This window comes from Podarcis tiliguerta, assembly GCF_965153285.1.
Source record: "Podarcis tiliguerta genome assembly, chromosome: 17".
In the NCBI taxonomy this organism is placed as follows: domain Eukaryota; kingdom Metazoa; phylum Chordata; class Lepidosauria; order Squamata; family Lacertidae; genus Podarcis; species Podarcis tiliguerta.
This window is the reverse complement of record NC_139550.1, coordinates 715,918-735,814: the sequence shown is the minus strand read 5'-3', so window position 1 is coordinate 735,814 and position 19,897 is coordinate 715,918. Positions and strand designations below refer to the sequence as shown.

The following is a 19,897-nucleotide window of genomic DNA, read 5'->3' as shown; positions in this document are numbered from 1 at the left end:
GGGCGCACATACATATACCCAAATCTTGTTGCATTCTTGGGGGGGGGGGCGGAGAACGCATTTTGAGTTAAGTGTGCTTTGCCCTTCCCTCATTCTAGGTGGCGTGCTGGCTGTTGGACCCTGAGTCGAAAGAACGCTCCCTTCACAACATGGTCACCAATTTCCTTCCTCAGGAATTGTTCTTGCTGGACAAACTTGGAGCAGGCCAAGGGTGCCAGAGTCTGGGGCTCAGCGCCAGCACAGATCATTCTGGACGATACAGAGCAGCTGTGGAGTCTGTTCTTGTCTTTCATATTATGGAGCATCTCAATACTCTGTTGCATAAAGATAACTTGCAAGGTGAGAAGGCTAAGAGCTTACCCCATGGGTGGTATTTAACTAAGTTTTACTCAGAGTAGAGCTATTAATATTAATGCACCTAACTTAGCCATGTTCATTAATGTCAATTCACTTAGTTAAATACCATCCTATGAATTAAGTTTAAAGTACGCTAGTCTCCAGTTGAATTTCAGACACATGTTAGAAAATCTAAAAACCTTATACGCTGTAGTGTGAAATTGTTTGTTTTTTGCTATGATTAAACATGATTGGAAAGTGACAGAATACCAGTACTTTTTACTAATGAGAAACAGATTTTCACACGTGACAATGAACTCTCGCCCCCCCCCCCCGCCCCCCAATTTTCTTTTTGCAACACAGTCCATTTTTGTAATTGTGATGCCCTGAACCTTGGGTGCAAGGAGTGTGACTTTGGCAAGACAAACAATGAATGATTATGATTCAATAAGTACGTTTTCATAGACTTTTAGAATTGTAGAGCTGGAAGGGACCACAAGGGCCATCTAGTCCAACCCCCTTCAATGCAGGAATCTTTTCCCAGGGTGGAGCTCGAACCCATGTCCCTGAGATTAAGAGTCTCATGCTCTACTGACATTTCGTTTGTTGCCAGTATGAAACCTTCTCAGGCGCAATAGGCCTCTAACTCTAGCTGTCTTGCTTTCAATTCCTTGACCCACAAATTCTTATTCACTCTGCACTCTGCAGATACTCTTTGTGCAACCTATTATTAAGAGCTACCGAGAATGTTAGTGGGGTGGAGTGGAGGGGTAATTGGTGCAGGCACCATCATCTTTTATTATTATTATTATGAATTCAAGTAATTCTCTTCCGTCATTGTGTGTTTTGTGACACTGAACGAATGTTGTCTTTTGCCTCATTTGTCACCGTGTACCACAGATACTTTTCGTAAAGTGGAGATGCCAAATCAATATTGCCTGGCCTTGCTGGAGCTCAACGGCATCGGATTTAGCACAGTTGAGTGTGAGACGCAGAAACATGTCATGGAAGCGAAGCTCAACGAGATTGAGAATCGGATATATCAGCTGGCAGGTCACAGTTTCTCCTTGACCTGTCCTGATGACATTGCTGAGGTACTGAACTCATGGCCCCTATAAAATAGAGTGAGCCCTGTCCTTAGTGTGATCAGTGGGAGAAAACTGATAAAACAAATCCACCAGTGAAATTTTGAGTGGGTTAAAGTTGCCGTCCTTCAGTTGGCCAGAGTGCTGGTTCCTTCTGATGAGAGGCTGTTCTCAACACATCGTGGGTGGAATTCCGTGTTTTGCTAAGGCAATAATTGCATCTGTGCAAGCATTCCTGGAATGATGTTCCATCTCTCCCCGCCCCAGCCTCGTTGTCCTGTTCCAGGGGCTCTCCTGATCTCCCTATGCCAGTTGGGGGGCGGGGATGTGCTGAGGGAAGAGGGTGGAGGGAACGCCCCGTTGCGCTAGTAGGACTTCTTCATCTGAGTCCAGAGAGAGACTAGAGAGACACACAGACGCTAAACTTCCAATAAAAAATTAAATCAGCAGCTGCCATTATTTGCGTCATTTTAGTTAAAGTGTTCTTAATATTTTCTGCAGAAAATGAAGGGTCAGATTCTGTTTAACTGCTCATTCTTACTTAACTAACTTCTCCTTAATTACCTTATTATTATTATTATTATTATTATTATTATTAATTTAATTTATACACTGCCCTATACCCAAAGGTCTCGGGGCAGTTCACAGAACAAAATCAGAATATAAAACCACAAAATACACAATCAAAATAAAAACAACAACCCAATACCCCCTCAAAACCCCACATGTTAAAAGGGCATAGGATGTCAATCAAATAAACCAAAGGCCTGGTTAAAAAGGAACATTTTTGCCTGGTGCCTAAAGGTGTTTGGTTACAAAGTTGGTTTTTAAAAAATCCAATATTGGTGAAATGGGAGTTTGTGGCCTCGCAGAGGTTGTTGGCTAATGGATTGGCTACAATCTCAGTTAACTGTAGCGTAAGAAGTAGGCATGGAAAGGAGAAGTTGTCTAAGCCCCAAGAAAATGGCAAGATTCCATTGACTGAATTTATTACCTCTTTCAGGTGCTGTTTTTGGAGCAGAAGTTGCCATTCAATGGAGAATCAAAAGTGCAAAGGGGCAAGAAAACATTAGGTTACACGGGAAGGAAAATAGCAAATGGGAAAATTGCCAAATTAGGCAAGCAATTCAGTACAACCAAGGTATATTGTTTGTGTGCAACCCCTGGAGAAGCATCCTTTCTAGCCTGTGTGTGATTATGGGAAGCTAATCATTCATAAAAACCCACTGGTGGTACCTCGGGTTAAGAACTTAGTTCGTTCTGGAGGTCTGTTCTTAACCTGAAACTGTTCTTAACCTGAAGCACCACTTTAGTTAATGAGGCCTCCTGCTGCTGCCGCGTCGCCGGAACACAATTTCTGTTCTCAACCTGAAGCAAAGTTCTTAACCCGAGGTACTATTTCTGGGTTAGCGGAGTCTGTAACCTGAAGCATCTGTAACCCGAGGTACCACTGTATGTTTCACAATTGCTAGTTTTGCATAAGTGATGTCCACACAAAAATCAAGTTGCCTACTTCAATTTCAGCACATTACCGTTGTGTTACCTGACTCAGTATTATCAATTCCATGCATTACTTAAAGGCCTCAGATGTTTTTGCCTGTGAGCTGTACTAACTGCAGCTCACCGTAGCAACCATGCCTAACTGGTCTTCATAGAATCCTAGAATTGTAGGGTTGGAAATGACCACAAAGGTCACCTAGCCCAACCCCAATCTGCTTGATCCTTTCAAAAATGTTTACTAAGCCAGTGGCTATGACGCATTATTGTGGCAGCGAATTCCATGCAGCATGGCACTAAGGCAATTGTTCAGCCAGGAAAAGCATTTTTGGCTTCCTGCCTTGGGATGAGAAGACAAGTTTGCTTAGGGCTTTCTGTAAGTCTTAAGGGGGAAAGGTCCAAGAAGAGAAAAGGCAGTAAACCATAAGAGAGAGGGGCTGGTTGACCTTTCCCATCATCTACCAACCCACTCCCTATGTGCTAGGAGGTCTCTTTTCTCCAAGTGTCACAATGGCTCTGCTTTGTCATCTTCTGTCCCGTCTACGGCAGAGTCAAAGCAGAAAGGAAAGGAGGTCCTTGGTACAGGACTCCCGGTACCATGCTTGCCTGGCTGTACCCTCATAGAGCCCAGAATATTTTTCAAGGGTTGTTCCCTATGTTACAAAGACAGCAAACTGACTTGTGCCACGGTTAATTTCCATAGGATGTTCTGGAGAAACTGAGGTCCTTGCACCCCTTGCCAGGCCTGATTTTAGAATGGAGGAAGATCACCAATGCCATGACCAAAGTGGTGTTTCCACTGCAGAGGGAGAAGCGTTTAAACCCCGTGCTGGGCATGGAACGGATCTATCCTGTTTCTCAGACTCACAGTGCTACAGGTAGCAGGTGCTTTTTACATCGGAAGGTATCTCCTTGGTGGTTTATCAACGTATGACTGAAAAAGAACCAGGAAGGCTAGCGCATGGTCCAAAGGAATCATGGAAGATTTGCAGTTTTTGTCTGATGGCACTTGTTGCGGGAAAGATCACTCCTTGATTGAGTGTCCCTAGAGCAGGAATGTGGAGCTGGTTCAAGCTGCGGGGCCACATCCAGAACTGGCCCAACCTCCACAGGCTATTTTGGCAGCCCACCTGCCAAATCCCAGAAGCACACAGAGGTTTCATCCCCATCTTTGCGCTGTGGTGCTTCATGTTAATATTGGAGATCAGACATCTCTGTGCCTGATGTCAGGTGGCTAACAGGCATGTATGGTTTATTCAGATGGCCTTGTGGGCCAAATTCAGAGGGACCTATTTGGGTCTGCAGACTGGAGGTTCCCCACCATTGTCCTGTGGTTACATTTTTTTTTTAATTACTGAAATGCCCACCTGCTCCTTTGAGGCCTCCTTGCCCGACAGCTGAATTCACTCTGCTCTTAACTAAGCCTCTTTTTCTGAGCTGTCCTACTAGCTAGATCTGTATTGTGTGGAACTGTATATTAGTGCAGTTTTCTTTTTACCCTTTCTCCAAAATTTCCTTGTTTACTGTAGCCCCTGAAGCTTGCTGTCTTGGGTAAAATTGAAAGCTCTGTTTCTACAGGCTTACCCAGGATGTAGCCCCTGAGCTATATAGGCTTTAGCTCCTTGAACACAGTGCCATTGCTGTGCCCTTGTTGGTCAAATCCGATGCTTAAAAAAATTATTGAAATGGGTGTTACTTAACCCCCAGTCACTTGGCTGCTTAACTTGCCAGTTGGCTTGATGCTTTGTCAGCTCAGCTCCCTGTAACTCATGGAGTGAGCTTCTTCACTGAACTCTTTTTAAATTTGCATCATATGTGTTCCATATAAACACTAGAATTTTGAAATGTACTAATTGAGCACCATCTTTTAAAGAGTATTTTGTTCTGCAAAACTGGAAGCTTGTTGGTCCACTCTGCTTTGTCTTCTGCTTTTGCAGTTCAGCATTTAGTGCTTTAGTTTTAGCTTCAGTTTTCCTTCAGACGTCTGCTGTATTGCAACGTACTGCCTGTCTTTTCACCTTTGCACCACGTTTGCTTTTAGGCCGTATAAGCTTCAGGGAACCAAATATACAGAATGTGCCAAAAGACTTTGAAATTGAAATGCCAACCATGGTTGAAGAGAGCCCACCTTCCCAGAAGGAACACAATGGGTTCAGTTTACTCAGAAGCAGGTAAAGTTTTCTCATCTTTTTTTTTTTTTTATATATCAGCTGTCAGATTTTTTCTGATACATTCCTGAAAAGAGCAGAATGTATCAAAGTTAGGGTGCCTTTTTTCCACCACGAAACTGAAGGTGGCTTGCATTGAGTTCCCAGAACGTCTTCCATCAAAGCATTAATCACACTGGCTTGACATTAGCAAGGTGGCTGCATCTTGTCCCCTTTGAACATGTCTTGGCTCTATAGTTAATACAGGAGCTGCTGGCAGGAAACATAAGGAACAATCTGTAAACTGATGTGGTTGTGGAGTTTGCTTAACTGCCTGCATTTGCACATCGCCACACTTGCATTTATAAACAAAAAATGACAATTTTTGGTGCGTTGTTTGTTCTTTCCCATAGTATATTATTTTATTTATTAAATTTGTATACCACCCTTCATCCGATGATCACTGGGTGCTTTACAGCATAAAAATACAAAATGAAAACACAAAATAAGTAACAAAAACAAACCAATACCCCCCGCCCCCACAAATACATTTAAAAATCTGTTGATTTGTCCAATCAGCTATTGGCCAGGTTACAGAGGAGCATTTTCGCCTGGCGCCAAAAGACATGTAATGAAGGCGCCAGGGGAGCCTCCCTGGAGGGAGCATTCCTCAGAAAAGGCCTGTTCTCATGTTGCCGCCCTCCAGAACTCTTGTGGAAGGGGCATACAAATAAGGTTGCATGGCTACAGCATCTAATTATTCAAAAACCTAATCTTTAGGTAAATATACAGGAGTTCAGGAAAAGCCAACTGGATTGAGGTTTGTACAAGTACTCTCTAAAACGAAGGCCATCAAGGTAGATATTTTCCCACTTAGAATTGCTGTGATATGTACACCTTGCAAAGTGTCACCAAAACCTCACATCCTGAAACTGCAGGATGTACATGAAATTCATGTGCCTACTGCCAAGGCCAGAGATGGCACATCACAATAAGTACATAAGTACTTATTGGAACCCTATTAGGAATGAAAAGAAGTTTGTGTGTGTGGAGTGTTGTATAAAAATGAGAAAAAAACTTTGAAGTATCTGAATAAATGCATTTTTAAATAATTATTTGCTTGGCTCTAAATGTCCAACCTTACAAGCCAGACCTATCAAGCAACAAAATCCACCCTCTAGAAATTACTGCTTGACTAGCCTATTGCATGCAAACCAGAGTAACAGTCAGCCATAAATATGAAGTTATTTTGTATTTACCTGCTACAGATATTAGATTTAACCCTGCTGTTTGGTTTAACATTGTGTGTCTTACAGAAGTCAATTAGATGCCAGTTATTTAATTTTATTTTACAGATGGAGAAAGCATTCTGTGCTACCACATGGACAAAGGAGCCTTGCTGAACCCAGAGGGGGGAAAGTACCATTTTCTGTTAGCATGAGGCATGCCTTTGTGCCATTTCCAGGTAACACCTTGAGAATTGCCTCATTATAGAGCTAAAAAGTAGAAGAGGGATATGCAGAATTGAGCAATTATATTGTGCTGACACAGTGAGCCTATTCAGACCCAATGGCAACCAGGTTTGATGTTACATGAACAAGCCTGAGAAAACTTGGCAGCAGCATGTACTGCGCCACTCCGTCATTGTTTGAAGGAAATCATAGTTTATTAGCTTTTCCTGAAATTAGCTTATTGTCCTGGTTTGCGTGGGGTTGCCATATTTCAAAAAGTAAAAACCAGGACACCCCAAAGGTTGTTGATTGACTTGCCTAAGATCCGGGACAGAAATTCCCCCTGGACGTCAATTCCACCTTTGAAATCCTGGTAATGTCTGGGAAAACCCAGACATATGGCGACCCTAGGTTTGCAGACAAAAACATACCATAGTTTGCACATTCAGATGAAGTGGCATGGAATTGTAGCGACAAGGCTCCTTAGTCGTCATGTTTTGGCATTGCATCTGAAGAAGCTCCGTGTTTTCAAAGAAAGTATGCAAAATGGTTCTTTACAGACCTAATAAGAAACCGTGGTTTCCTGCTTTGTGAATGAGTTGGAGCGACCTTGGGCTCATGCATTTGCCCTTCCTTTCTCATATTTCAAGGGTGCAAGTAAGAAGTCAGGAGCATTTGCTTCCATTTTCAAACAAATCAGAATCCCATGTTTGTGGATCTCTTGAATGAACAATAATTTCAAAGAAGGAACCTGTTTTACTACCTGAAATAAATGTCAACTTTAGGAATTATTCTGTTTTATTGGCTGCAGGAGGGTTGATCTTGGCAGCCGATTATTCCCAGCTTGAGCTGAGGATTCTGGCTCATTTGTGCTGTGATCAGCGGCTTCTCCAGGTCTTAAATGAAGGTTCTGATGTGTTCAAAAGCATTGCTGCCGAGTGGAAGATGATTGACTCTGAAGCAGTTGGGGATGATTTAAGGCAACAAGCCAAGCAGGTAACTTACGGAAACATCTAGAATTCTTGGAACATTTTCATATAATTGAATGATAGTGGGTTTTGAAATAAGTTGTACAGGCTGAGGGTTGGATTCAACTAAATAGCAAATGAGCAAACTCTGGCATATGGAATGTTTTAAATTTGTGTCCTTTGTTGCTTTGTGAAGATTGTGCCTTATTCTAATAAACAAACCTCATTTATAAGTAATCCAACAGTTTTTCTCGCACTTTGGTCCCCTTGGTTGTAGAGTATACTCTAGAATTAAAATTGAAATTGCATTATTTTTCTAGATTTGTTATGGAATAATATATGGAATAGGAGCGAAATCTTTAGGAGAGCAGATGGGTGTTGAGGAAAAAGATGCCTCCTGCTACATTGACTCCTTCAAATCAAGATACTCAGGTAATGATTGCTAGCATCTGATTGTCTGGGCTTTTTGGCATAATTAACTGATTAAAAGTATCCAGCATATAGTGAGTTGTGTAAATCTCTTTGCCTATGTTTTTGTAACCTTTTTGGTGTTGGTTTAAAAGGGAGTTCAAGCTACTGAGCCAAGAACTTACCTTACATAAACCCTTAAGAGTTGTGGCAACTTGGAGTTCTGTGTATTATCCAAAATGCAAAATGAAACGCTATGAATGTACCATGTTTTAACTTGCAGTGGTCTGTAGGCTGCAGAATTGGATAGCAGAAGAAAATAAAACACTGGCGTGTGACTGAGCAAAGTTTCGGGGTCATTGAATCCCCTTGATGGAGTGAGCTCCCGTTGCTTTGTCCCAGCTCCTGCCAACCTAGCAGTTCAAAAGCATGTCAAAGTGCAAGTAGATAAATAGGTACCACTCCGGTGGGAAGGTAAATGGTGTTTCTGTGTGCTCAGCTTCTGTCACGGTGTTCCATTGCGCCAGAAGCGGTTTAGTCCTGCTGGCTGAATGACCTGGAAAGCTGTCTGTGGACAAACGCTGGCTCCCTCGGCCTGAAAGCGAGATGAGCGCCACAACCCTTTGCCTTTGCCTGGATTAATTGTCCAGGGCTCCTTGACTGCATGTATGCTGCCTTAAACTTCATGATGGAAGGAAGACGGGATAGAAATGTAATAAACAAAACAGCAAAGGAGGCTGTACATCCACTGTTGATTTGCACGTTTCCACAATCTTGCAGCTGAAATGTAAAATATAACAACATAATAAATCAGGAAGAGTTTCCTTGTATCTTCTTTTCCTTTCTTAAGCTGATGGGATAGGGAAGTTCTGAACATATAGACACCCAAGCATGGAAGTGCCTGTATGAAATGTCAGCATATACACAGAATTAACTAGAGCAGTGTTGAATATTTTGATTGAACTGGAAGTTGCACAACACTGTTTCTTTTTTTAAACAGGTATTCAGAAATTCCTGAGAGAAACCGTCAGGAAGTGCAGCAGAGATGGGTTTGTGCAGACAATCATGGGGCGGCGTAGATACCTGCCAGCAATTAAGGACTCAAATCCTTACAGAAAGGCTCAGGTATGCAAAGAAGTGTTTTTTTCAGCTGCTAAAATCTAGCTGAGCAGGGAGATCCATTGAGCTAGCTGAGTTTTACTCTCCCCCCAGTGATATTGACTTTGGTAATATATTACTGTGCCCATTCAATCTAAGATGAGCCAGCTTAAATTTAGTTTGCACACTTCTTGTGCCTGTTGGATCTCCGTTTTACTGGAGATTTCAGGGACCAAGGTGCCCTCAACTGTCTTACTGAAACTGCAAGCAATACCAGAAGAATATAGCAGTTTTCCATAGCTGCTCCTAACATTTCCTTCTAAAACTTCAGAATCCACTGCTCTGTTTTTAACTAGTTGTGCATTGCAGCTGAGCAGGGATTGGAGGGTCTGTGCAAAGCTGAAGGTTACTTTTGGGATTCTTGCTTTCTGCAAGGCTTTCCTTCCCATCTGTTCTCTCCCTGCTTGACCCATTCACTCAGGCTTGAGATGTGGAAGGAAGATAGACAGTTGCAGTTCCCTCAAAACTTCTCTCCCTTCTATTCCTCCTTTTAGGGGTTCAGGCTGTCCACTTCAGAAACTCTGCACTGAAAAGATTTGTTGTTGTCGGGGAGGGGAAGTTAGCTGCTGCTTCTTCTAAGTCATTTTGTAACTTTAGGCAGAGAGGCAAGCTGTGAATACGGTTGTCCAGGGCTCTGCAGCGGATATTGTCAAAACAGCCACAGTGAATATTCAGGCTCAGCTGGAATCTTTCCCTTCAGCAATAAAATCTTATGGACACTTGGAGAGCTCGTTCCGAAAAAGACAAACGGGTATGTTTTCTCCTCTGGCTTTGTATTTGGTAGCAAATGCTCCCCATCTAAAAATGTTACTGGGTGGGGGATAAATAGTCAGTCTTCTCTTCTGAGAGCCGCCTCTTTGTATGAAACAGCTGGATTTGGGCTGCATGTATGCCCGTAAAAGTATTTCAAATTCCCAAGTCACCGTGATTTCCCAGTGCTCATTTACAGTTTCCTGATCCCTTGAGCAAGGTGTTGAGGACTTTGAAGAAATTGAGGTATGAGGAACTCGTGGGTTAGATCCTACTTTTTTTCTTTTTCCTTTCTCATCCTGTGATGAGGCTGCATTTTAATATTTTAATGTTTGAATATTTCAATCTTGTTTTTAAGTTGTATTCATTCAACTTGTTTTTATTATTGCTTGTTAGCCGCCCTGAGCCCGGCCTTGGCTGGGGAGGGCGGGGTATAAATAAAAATTATTATTATTATTACTTCTTCATCAGATAAAAGACTCCAATGCTCACGTGGCTTGTTGTATTAGAGGTGATGGCATTAGCCAAGAAAAATGGATTTTTCTTAAATTACAGCAGCAAGGGCACTCATTCATGATTTATTTCATTTATGATTCTATGCAAGGGACAGCATCAACTTTGAAAACAGCTTTCTAATGTTAGAAAGTGCCGTAGGTAAAACAAGTAGAATTTTACCTTTTATTTTTATCTAGCATTGTGGGGAAAAACAAAGAAAGAAATAAACTTTGCAGAACAGACATTTATTTAGGGGCTGCAATAATGTTTGACGCCTGCAAGAGTGAATATTTTGAGAATAGGTAATACTTTTTCATCATGTTCAAATATACTTGAAAACGGCAGTAAAATGATAACCAAATGACTCCTGAGAAGCTTCATGATATATATGATAAATGTTGGAAATGTAGCAGCTTTATCCATATAGTGGCTGTGTAACAAAGCAAAGGACTTTTGGTTTCAAAATACAGAAAATAATGAAACTACGATTAAATCTTGATGCTGCTTTATTCTTGTTAATTAATGCAAGTACCTGTACAATAAGAAGAACTAATATTCTATATGATTGTTGCAGTCTAAGAATATATTTATTTTCCCCACCCATCTGACTGGGTTTATGCTAGTCGTTGGAAAAAAGACTCAAATCCCACTTGGAATGCGAACAAAAAATGTACAATACACAGTTATGGCCAAATTTACAAGCTATTTTAAGACTGAAAGGTGGAGGCAGAATTAAACAGAATGAATTGAACACCGGCATTACAAACACATGTTTTCCCAGATGCAAAGATATTTGATACAAAATATAACAAATTATGAATAATATAGTTTCCGTTTTTCTTAATTTTTAGAAACATTCTTATATAAAACTAAATATTATTTAAAAACTTAGAAGAGGAATGAGATATTATCCAATACAGGAACAGAAATACTAAAGAAATAGAAATGCTAGAGCAATAAAGAAGTAAAGCCATCACAATTATATATTTTTCTCCAAATTCTTTTTTATTCAGTTTTACACTATACATTTGAATTCAAACATTAGTCATAACCATCAACATTTAGGATTCCCCGAATCCTTAGACTTCCCTCCCCCCCTCCGTGGTTTCCAATATCAAGCTCTTTCCACTGCATCTTATATTTTATCTCTCTCTCTTAAAACAATCCATTTTTACCTTCGTTTTTAGTACATCAACAAGCGTTTCTCAAATCCTGCCCAAGTTTTTAGTTGTTTATATACAATTATATAGCAATAGAGAACAAATACAAATGTCTTTAGGTACTTGTGAGTTTTTACAGCTCTTACCATAAGCATTATTGAAGTCATTGTTTAGGTTTCATTCTGCCTAGGAAAACCAGAGAGGATGGAAAAGAAGAAGATGATACATTCCGTACCTGGAGGTTTCTTCATTCTCCAGCTGCACGATGAGCTGCTCTATGAGGTTGCAGAAGACAGCCTCATTCAGGTAGGAGGAATTGGTTTTACTGAAAACCGGGGAGTGCATCCCTCTAATAGAATGTGGCTGGTGTGTTTGTTCACAGGGTGGATAAAAACCAACAATTTTTTGAAAAATCAAAATATATTTTTCCCATTTAAATCAGATTTTTAAAATAAAACATTTTGGAGGAAAAATCTTTCTGTTTAAATTACATTATAGTCCAAAGGCTATTCATCAGGAAATAAGGATTTGTTTTAAGCTTTTCATGGGTGCTAAAACTCAGTTAATTGTTTAACCGCATCAGTTAACAAACATGGAGACATATGCTATAATGTTATTGTTTTAGTTAAATAATTTGTTATTAAGGAAATGATTGTCTCCTTCTAGTAAAGTACAGCAGAAAAGTTGTCCTAACATAAGCAGTTAACTTATTAAACCTCACAATAATTTCATAATGATCTATGTATTTCTAATAGTATAACCAAATCAGTAATTTTTGATATAGCTACTCTGAAAATTAATTATTCCAAAAATGAAACCTTCCTCTGGTTGTAAATATGAAGATTGTACCAGCAAGAATGTCTTTCTGTAAAAAAGTGATTTAAATCAATTTGATTTAAATCAAATCCACCCTGTTTGTTCACCAGTGTTGGCTTCAATAAACTATAGAAGTATGCTGGAAATATGTGTGCCATTCAGAGTTGTTGCTGAACCAATCTGCAGTATCTCCCTGTGTTTATTATATGTGTGTCTCCTCTTCTCACTCTGTTGTGTTTGCAACAAATGACTTGTGTATTGGCTTTTTACTCTGCTGTAACACACAATTTACCTATACCTTGTTAACTGCTTTCTGTGGGTCTACGAAGCTGCATTTGTTGAACGGGAGACACAAACTTGAGGGCATGTTGTGAGCTTTTCCTGGGAGAGTTTTGTCTCCCAGAAATTTGCATTCAGCTTCTCTGAATTTCAGCATAATTCTGACCCGCTTTTAGAGGCGTTTCCAGATATGATACCAGTTGGAAATTCAACTGGACTAAAATAAACTGCGGCCCTTTCTGCCTTACTGTCACACTGATTCTTCTAAGTGCCTTGTCCTTTAGGTGGCCCAGATTGTTAAACACGAAATGGAACACGCCGTAAAACTCTCGGTGAAACTGTCGGTGAAAGTCAAAGTTGGGCCCAGCTGGGGAGACCTGCAAGAGCTGGAGTTGTGAACAGGTAATACAGAAGTTTGTACTGCGCTGCCTGATGCTGCAGCGAAATGCAAGACGTCTCTGACGAGTCTGGACAACGGGATCCATTTCTTTCAACGACAATTTTGAATTCTCCTAAGAATCTTTAAATCACACTTCCCCAACCTGGTGCTCTCTCCATAGTCCAATACAGCCAGAGGGCGACGGGTTGGGGAAGGCAGCTCGAAATGACACGTCGCATAACTAGAAATCACAATGAAATGCTGAAAGCAAAGTATTTAAATGAATTCCTAGTAATATATTTATTTATTTGAAGACCTACAATTTTTCTCTTTCTTAACTGACTTGGGAGAAGCATTCTGAGCTTTTATAGCTGGGATCCTCTGGAAAATTTGATTCCCCGGCTGCTTGTGTCAGTTCACTTCCCCCGCCCTCACCCCCCAAACATTTCACAATGTGCGCAACTGAATATATAATTAGGGTAGCTATAGCTCAGATTTCTGTGATACTTGCATCTTTTTAAAAAAGGATGACATTATCCTGGGAACTCATACATGCATATGACTCACTGCATTTTACACCATATGCACAGAAGACAGTGGAATACATTAGCAGCCTTTCCAAAGTGTGCACAATTCAAAAGCAGTAAAATTGTGAAATAGCCCATTGCCAGATCAAAGAGGGTGTCGTTTGATGTTATTGTAATGAATATTCACCAGGTCTGTCCATTCACTTCCTTGGTTTGCTTTGAGAAAACGAACTTTCTCTGATTCTCCTGTCTCTAAAGCAGGTAGCCATATCCTGCGATTCTGGCTCCTGTCATGGGTTTTCTGCTAGCATTTTAACCAATGAATTGTTTGCCTTGTAAACTATGATATTATTTCATTGCTGTGTAAATAATAAACAGATTTTTTATAGTACTTTCCTTCGCTGGAGCGTTTACTTGAGAAAAAGAATAGCACTGTGCTTTGACAGGTAGGCCACCTGATATATCATTAAGTGCCTGCGGATTGTTTTTTTAAAAAAAAGTTACACTGATTTTTGTATTTGCGGTACTTATAATTTTATGTGTGCATGTGAGTTTTAGATGTGTTTTATCAATAATTTCTTATGTGTACTGCTCATGGGGTCCTCGCTGTGGGATGACTTTCACCCAGTGCTACACCACCTGCAGTTGCTACCAGTGGAGTATAGGATCAGGTTTAAGGTGCTGGCTTTAACCTTTAAAGCCCTATAGGGCCTAGGACCCTCATACCTATAGGACCGCCTCTCCTGGTATGTCCCACACAGGAACTTAAGGTCTGCAAATAATAACATCCTGAAGATCTCGGGCCCCAGGGAGATTAGGCTGGCCTCAACCAGAGCTAGGGCCTTTTCGGCCGTGGCCCCCGATCTGGTGGAACGCTCTGTCCCAAGAGACCAGGGCCCTGCGGGATTTGACATTTTTCTGCAGGGCCTGCAAGACAGAGCTGTTCCGCCAGGCCTTTGGTTGGGGTTCGGTCTGATTCTTTTCTTTCTGTATAAGAACAACCATTAAAGAGGCCTCCTTACAGGCCCTTTATAAGACCAGTGGTAACAGTTGGCCCTGGAGAATATTAACCACTCTCAATTTTGCCCGTGGACTGCCATCTGTCCAGATTTTAATTTGCTCTGAACTAATTTTAAGAAAGGGACACGGGTGTTGCTGTTGGTTAAACCACAAAGCCTAGGGCTTGCTGATCAGAAGGTCGGCGGTTCAAGTCCCTGTTGCTCGGTCCCAGCTCCTGCCTACCTAGCAGTTCAAAAGCACGTCAGAGTGCAAGTAGATAAATAGGTACCGCTCTGGCGGGAAGGTAAACGGCGTTTCCGTGCGCTGCTCTGGTTCGCCAGAAGCGGCTTAGTCCTGCTGGCCACATGACCCAGAAGCTGTGCAAATTGAGATGCGTACCGCAACCCCAGAGTCGGCCACAACTGGACCTAATGGTCAGGGGTCCCTTTACCTTTACCTAATTTTAAGATGTGTTTTAATTAACTGATTGCCTGTTTTTATGTTCTTTGTATACTGTGTTAGTTTTATGATGTTAGCCGCCCAGAGCCCGGCCGGGGAGGGCGGGGTACAAATAAAAAATTATTATTATTATCATTAGAAAACTCATGATTAACTAAAAAAGACAAGGTTCCACTTTGTTTGCATGAGTGCATCATATACAATTTATGCAACCTTAAAAGCCCCAAGTAGCAGACTTTGGGTTTCCATATTTTAGTGGCATCTTGTTCGACACTGAAATTCACTCCCTCTTGCCCTCAGATCTACAGCATTGCTGTGGAGCCCAGTATGACTGAACCAGCTGCACTACACTAAAACCGCGTCTGATACAAACGTGGTGGTTGATTGGCAAACTAAAGAGGTTTCATACTAAATAGTGGGCCAAGCCAGCAGAATGGACAAAAACGCCCGTGGTTTTGGACTTTCACCCCCAAACTGGACTCTGATGGCTGGTCCAGACTCTTTGGAGAGATCTCTCCCTCAGGAGAGATCCCCAATATCCCAAAGGCCCCCAGCAGAAAACAGAGCCTGACCGTGACGCCAGTCAATGATCGCCTAGCCTTGCTCTTAAAAAAACCTCACCCAGCTGCTCTGGAAGATTGCTGAGACAACTTGGATGTGTGGCTTCTGCTGCCCATAGAATCAGAGTTGGGCTCCTGAGGGTCATCTAGTCCAACCCCCTGAGATGCTGGAACCTGGTCCTGAATCCTCGCCTCAGACTCCCTCCAAGGCACCTTCCGATTCCCCCTTTATTGGGCCTTCAGTCTCCCTCAGTGTTTGGCATGCTTACAGATCACAGGGTTGATTTCTTGGCCTAAACTGCTTCAGTGCTATATTTTCCAACGCTAACAGTGAAAAGGAAAGCAGCTAGTATTTATACAATCCTGCTGCGATTTCCAATCGCCAGCAAAGGTTCTCCTTTTTCTCACAGCTAGATGATGCCCTATTGGGCTTTGACTAACGTCGACCGCTGCATAAAAAAAGCACCATAGTTTGGCCACGGAAGTTTAATCTTACTTTATTTTTCTACTAATGAAATGCACAAGTGTTTTCAAACTAAGATTGTCTACAGAAAAGGAATGTCAAATGAGAGGAATGCAGGGCATTGTCTGTTGAGAGCAACATGCTTGAGATGTACTGACTTCTTTGCTTTAAAAAGAAAGTGTTGCTGCTTATTTCGTTTGTGGAACTTAGAAGGAAATCCCTTTTCTTCAATCACAGCATGCTTTGCTTTTGCGCCTTTTGTTGTATGAGAAGTCAATTAGTCATGCAAAGTTTTAAGTTTAAATGCATTAACAATCTATTTTGTACAGGACATTTTAAACTATCGACAGTCCTCCCCACAGTTCAAACCTAATTCCAGTGAAATCATTAACTGTTAAAGATGATTGTTCCGGTGGGAGTTGGGAGGAAGAGACTCAGTGTAGACTTGATTACAAAGACCCACCACGCCTAGGTCTCTGAAAAAGTTCTCGCTTGATCATCTAGTGTGAAAGGGATTCCAAGGAGCTGCTTCTGCCCAACGGCTGGATTTTTAGAATAAGGCCTCAAGGTCCTTTGACTCCTGTTCTCAGTACACAGAAGTCTTGCTTTGTGGTTAAAAGTCAAAACTGGTACCATTTTTTGTCCTTGTATTTCAACATTACCTGCAGGAGTGAAAAAGCAATATTATTCGAGAGACACAAATGAAGAAGTCATAGTTCAATATTGATTCCCAATATTTTGTAGCAGAGTACACCTCTTCCGGGGACGCGGGTGGCGCTGTAGGTTAAACCAGAGCCTAGGACTTGCCGATCAGAAGGTCAGCGGTTCGAATCCCCGCGACGGGGTGAGCTCCCGTTGCTCTGTCCTAGCTCCTGCCAACCTAGCAGTACGAAGGCACGTCAAAGTGCAAGTAGGTACCACTCCAGCGGGAAGGTAAACGGCGTTTCTGTGCGCTGCTCTGGTTCGCCAGAAGTGGCTTAGTCCTGCTGGCCACATGACCCGGAAGCTGTACGCCGGCTCCCTCGGCCAGTAAAGCGAGATGAGGGCCGCAACCCCAGAGTCGGTCACGACTGGACCTAACGGTCAGGGGTCCCTTTACACTGTTGGGATATGAGTACTACGCAGCTGCGAACAAGCAGTTTGATGTTTACATCACATGATGGGTCTAACCATGGGACAGGATGTTCCAGGGATTTCTCAGGGATTTGTTCTCAGTGTAATATAAGACCTTCCTGTTGCTTGTGTGAAGGAAGTCTGATGCAGTTGCTCGGAGGAGACTGAGTGAGCAGACATGTTTTTTGGTACAGTTGTACAGTCAGGTATAAAGTAGAGATGAAATAGTCTACTTTCTGATTGTTTTCTTTCTCCTGCTCTATGCAAAGGGGAAGGGGGGTGCACCTTTCATCAGGGAGGTGTCGCCTATCAAGATCTCCCTGGTCTGCCGGGATGCCAGCCAGGGTAGGTCACCGGCAAACCGGCCCCAAAAAGCCTGGGAAGAGGAGTCAGCCTTTCCCGAGGGGCCAGTTTCCAACATACATCTCTTCTGCCCACAAGCAGTGTTAACATTCGGTAGCTGAAAACCTCATGTCATCAAATTCTACTCAATATTGATCCAGAGCAGATTCCAATGTATAGTTAGCAGAGTAAAAACATAAACACGTTGCAGGAGTCCCCAAAAATAGGCCAGAGGCAATTCATATTTCATCTAGCAGAGCTTTACTGCTCCTGAAGGCAAATGAGCATAATGGTCACAAATCCAATACAATGAGGACTGGCACCGTCCATAAGAAATCCAGTTGCAGCAGACTTACTGTAATTTTTGCTCCATAAGACGCCCCTGACCATTAGATGCACCTAGTTTTTAGAAGGGGAATGCAAGGGGAAAAAAATACTTTTAAAGGGAGCGCTGAGCAGAGCCTGTATGCATCCCAGGCTCTGCTCAGCACTCCCTTTCACGAGGCGCATGGAGCATGTGTGTGGCGCTTGCAGGCTTTTCCCTTCCCTGACGGGCTGCCCTTCTCCCTCTTTGGGAGCCGCATTCCTTTCACGAGGCGCGTGGAGCATGTGTGTGGCTCTTGGGGGCTTTTCCGGGAGGTGGGGGAAGGGACTGAGGGGCTGCCCTCTCTCCCTTCCCACAAAAGCCAGCAAGAGCCGCACACTCTTTAAAGAGCGCACGGCTCCGGCGGGCTTTTCTGCGAGGTAGGGGAATCCCCCCACCTCCCGCAGAAGCCGCGCACCCTTTAAAGAGCGCACAGCTTTGGCGTGCTTTTCTACAAGGAGGGAGAAGGGACTGACGCGGCCAGTCCGTCCCTTCTCCCTCCTGGGGAAAACCCACAAGAGCCGCGCGGAGCCTGCCTCCTACCTGCATTCGCTCCATAAGATGCGCACACATTTCCCCTTGCTTTTTAGGAGGGAAAAAGTGCCTCTTATGGAGCGAAAAATACAGTAGCTTAAACTTACAATAGCGTATAATAAGTCTAAACCTTAACACTCAGCATACTGTGTACGGAACACCACACCGGAAGGGAAAGAGACAGAGAAACTCAGGCTCCTACTTTTATAGTCAGCATGATATTGACAATAAGAGATAAGAGAACCAGTTTAAGCCAGCTGTACTCAGCTTCTCGGAAGGAATAACCCAAACATCATGTAGTTTCTTTCACACAGAGAAGCTTCCAGAACCCTCTTGAATTAAGTAGAACAGGAAAGATCTCTGCACATCAGATCCATAATGTCTGTGCCGAGAAATGCAAACTGGCGCCTCCTTCCTCATTCGAGGACCACCGCTCACCTCATGTGCATGTTTGGAGAAAGCTTCTGCACTGGCCATCATTCTCGCCGTCCTCTCATCCAGTTCCCCCAGTTTCTGCCCCCTCTCATCCAGAGCAATGCGCGCCCGAGCCAACTCTCCGATTGCGCTGCCTGCGGCTCCTTTCACTCCTTCGACGCCACCTGAGCCGGGGATGTGCTGAGCAAGACTGCGAGATGCTTTTCCTGCCGTAGCCTCGCCAACTACAAAGAGAATTCCAAACTCAATCAGAGGGTTTGCTTTCTATACTATCTCCCCCCCCCCCTTTGTTGATGCTATTTTGTTAAAAAAAGAGGGGGGGGGGAGAGAAGATTTCCCTTCCAGATATCTATTCAATAGAGCCAACATGTTATTTCATGCCCTCTTGCTGAAATGCTGTACTGACAGTTCATCAGCCTGGGGCCGTCGTGCAAAAGCAGCTCCATCTTCTGAAGGGGTAATTATTCCGTTTCATTAATCAGTTATTGTGGCGTTTGCCTCGTAGGTGGGTCATAAGGAAAGGGTTAAAATGAGTGTGATGTGATTGGCCAGTGGAAAGTGATAGGAGGAGTTAGGGTTCGAGGGAGAGTTGTGTGAAAGTCAGTTGAGAGTTGGGAGTTGAAGGAGGAAGAGGGAGAAATAGTCAGTGGGTTGGTTGAGTTGTGTGGTGAGAGAGTGAGAGGAACTGTTAGGTGGAGTCAGATAGTTGGGCTAATCAGTTTGAAGTTCTTAGGAACAAATAGGACAGTTAAGGAACTAAGATTAAGAAACTGCCAAGAAAAATTACCGTATTTTTTGCTCTACAAGACTCACTTTTTCCCTCCTAAAAAGTAAGGAGAAATGTGTGTGTGTCTTATGGAGCGAATGCAGGCTGCGCAGCTATCCCAGAAGCCACAACAGCAAGAGGGATTGCTGCTTTCACTGCGCAGCGATCCCTCTTGCTGTTCTGGCTTCTGAGATTCAGAATATTTTTTCTCTTGTTTTCCTCCTCCAAAAACTAGGTGCGTCTTGTGGTCTGGTGCGTCTTATAGAGCGAAAAATACGGGTAACTGAAACCATAAGCTTGTTCATGCCTATAAAATAAACTTGATTATTTGTTAATGTTACCAACTGACAGGACTCCGTGTCCCCCCGAGAGAAACAGGCTGGTGGCAGCAAAGAAAGCAATCCCA

The 19,897-nt window shown here is 42.7% G+C and overlaps 2 protein-coding genes and 1 long non-coding RNA gene across 6 annotated transcripts in view; 1 reads left to right on the top strand and 2 right to left on the bottom strand.

Moving 5' to 3' along the window:
• Positions 1 to 13,845, top strand: part of POLQ (DNA polymerase theta) — a 42,744-nt gene extending 28,899 nt beyond the window's left edge. Inside the window, exons 19-30 of one of the 3 annotated variants that reach the window (XR_014506258.1) lie at positions 99 to 339; positions 1,237 to 1,430; positions 2,425 to 2,562; positions 3,622 to 3,803; positions 4,960 to 5,089; positions 6,421 to 6,530; positions 7,328 to 7,512; positions 7,805 to 7,916; positions 8,893 to 9,017; positions 9,648 to 9,801; positions 11,646 to 11,761; positions 12,835 to 13,845. Coding sequence is in view for 2 of the 3 variants with exons in the window: in XM_083419172.1 (XP_083275298.1) it covers positions 99 to 339; positions 1,237 to 1,430; positions 2,425 to 2,562; positions 3,622 to 3,796; positions 4,960 to 5,089; positions 6,421 to 6,530; positions 7,328 to 7,512; positions 7,805 to 7,916; positions 8,893 to 9,017; positions 9,648 to 9,801; positions 11,646 to 11,905 (1,824 nt within the window). In the remaining variant the exon portion in view is untranslated. Of the gene's footprint in view, positions 1 to 98; positions 340 to 1,236; positions 1,431 to 2,424; positions 2,563 to 3,621; positions 3,804 to 4,959; positions 5,090 to 6,420; positions 6,531 to 7,327; positions 7,513 to 7,804; positions 7,917 to 8,892; positions 9,018 to 9,647; positions 9,802 to 11,645 lie in introns of all 3 variants that reach the window. The other 2 variants (XM_083419173.1, XM_083419172.1) reach the window with 2 other exon arrangements.
• A 106-nt stretch (positions 13,846 to 13,951) lies between these two features.
• Positions 13,952 to 15,507, bottom strand: LOC310668058. Its single transcript, XR_014506588.1, has 2 exons — positions 14,913 to 15,507; positions 13,952 to 14,582 (listed from the first exon to the last, which is right to left on the bottom strand). It is a non-coding gene; the product is annotated as an uncharacterized lncRNA (long non-coding RNA).
• Positions 15,508 to 15,955: 448 nt separating this feature from the next.
• The window catches only part of STXBP5L (syntaxin binding protein 5L), a 62,366-nt gene continuing 58,424 nt past the window's right edge, over positions 15,956 to 19,897 (bottom strand). For both annotated transcript variants that reach the window (XM_083419537.1, XM_083419538.1), the window contains 2 exons: positions 18,729 to 18,949; positions 15,956 to 16,599 (listed from right to left, as the gene is read on the bottom strand). In XM_083419537.1, coding sequence (XP_083275663.1) covers positions 16,558 to 16,599; positions 18,729 to 18,949 — 263 coding nt within the window. In that variant the 3' untranslated portion in view covers positions 15,956 to 16,557. The remainder of the gene's footprint in view (positions 16,600 to 18,728; positions 18,950 to 19,897) is intronic.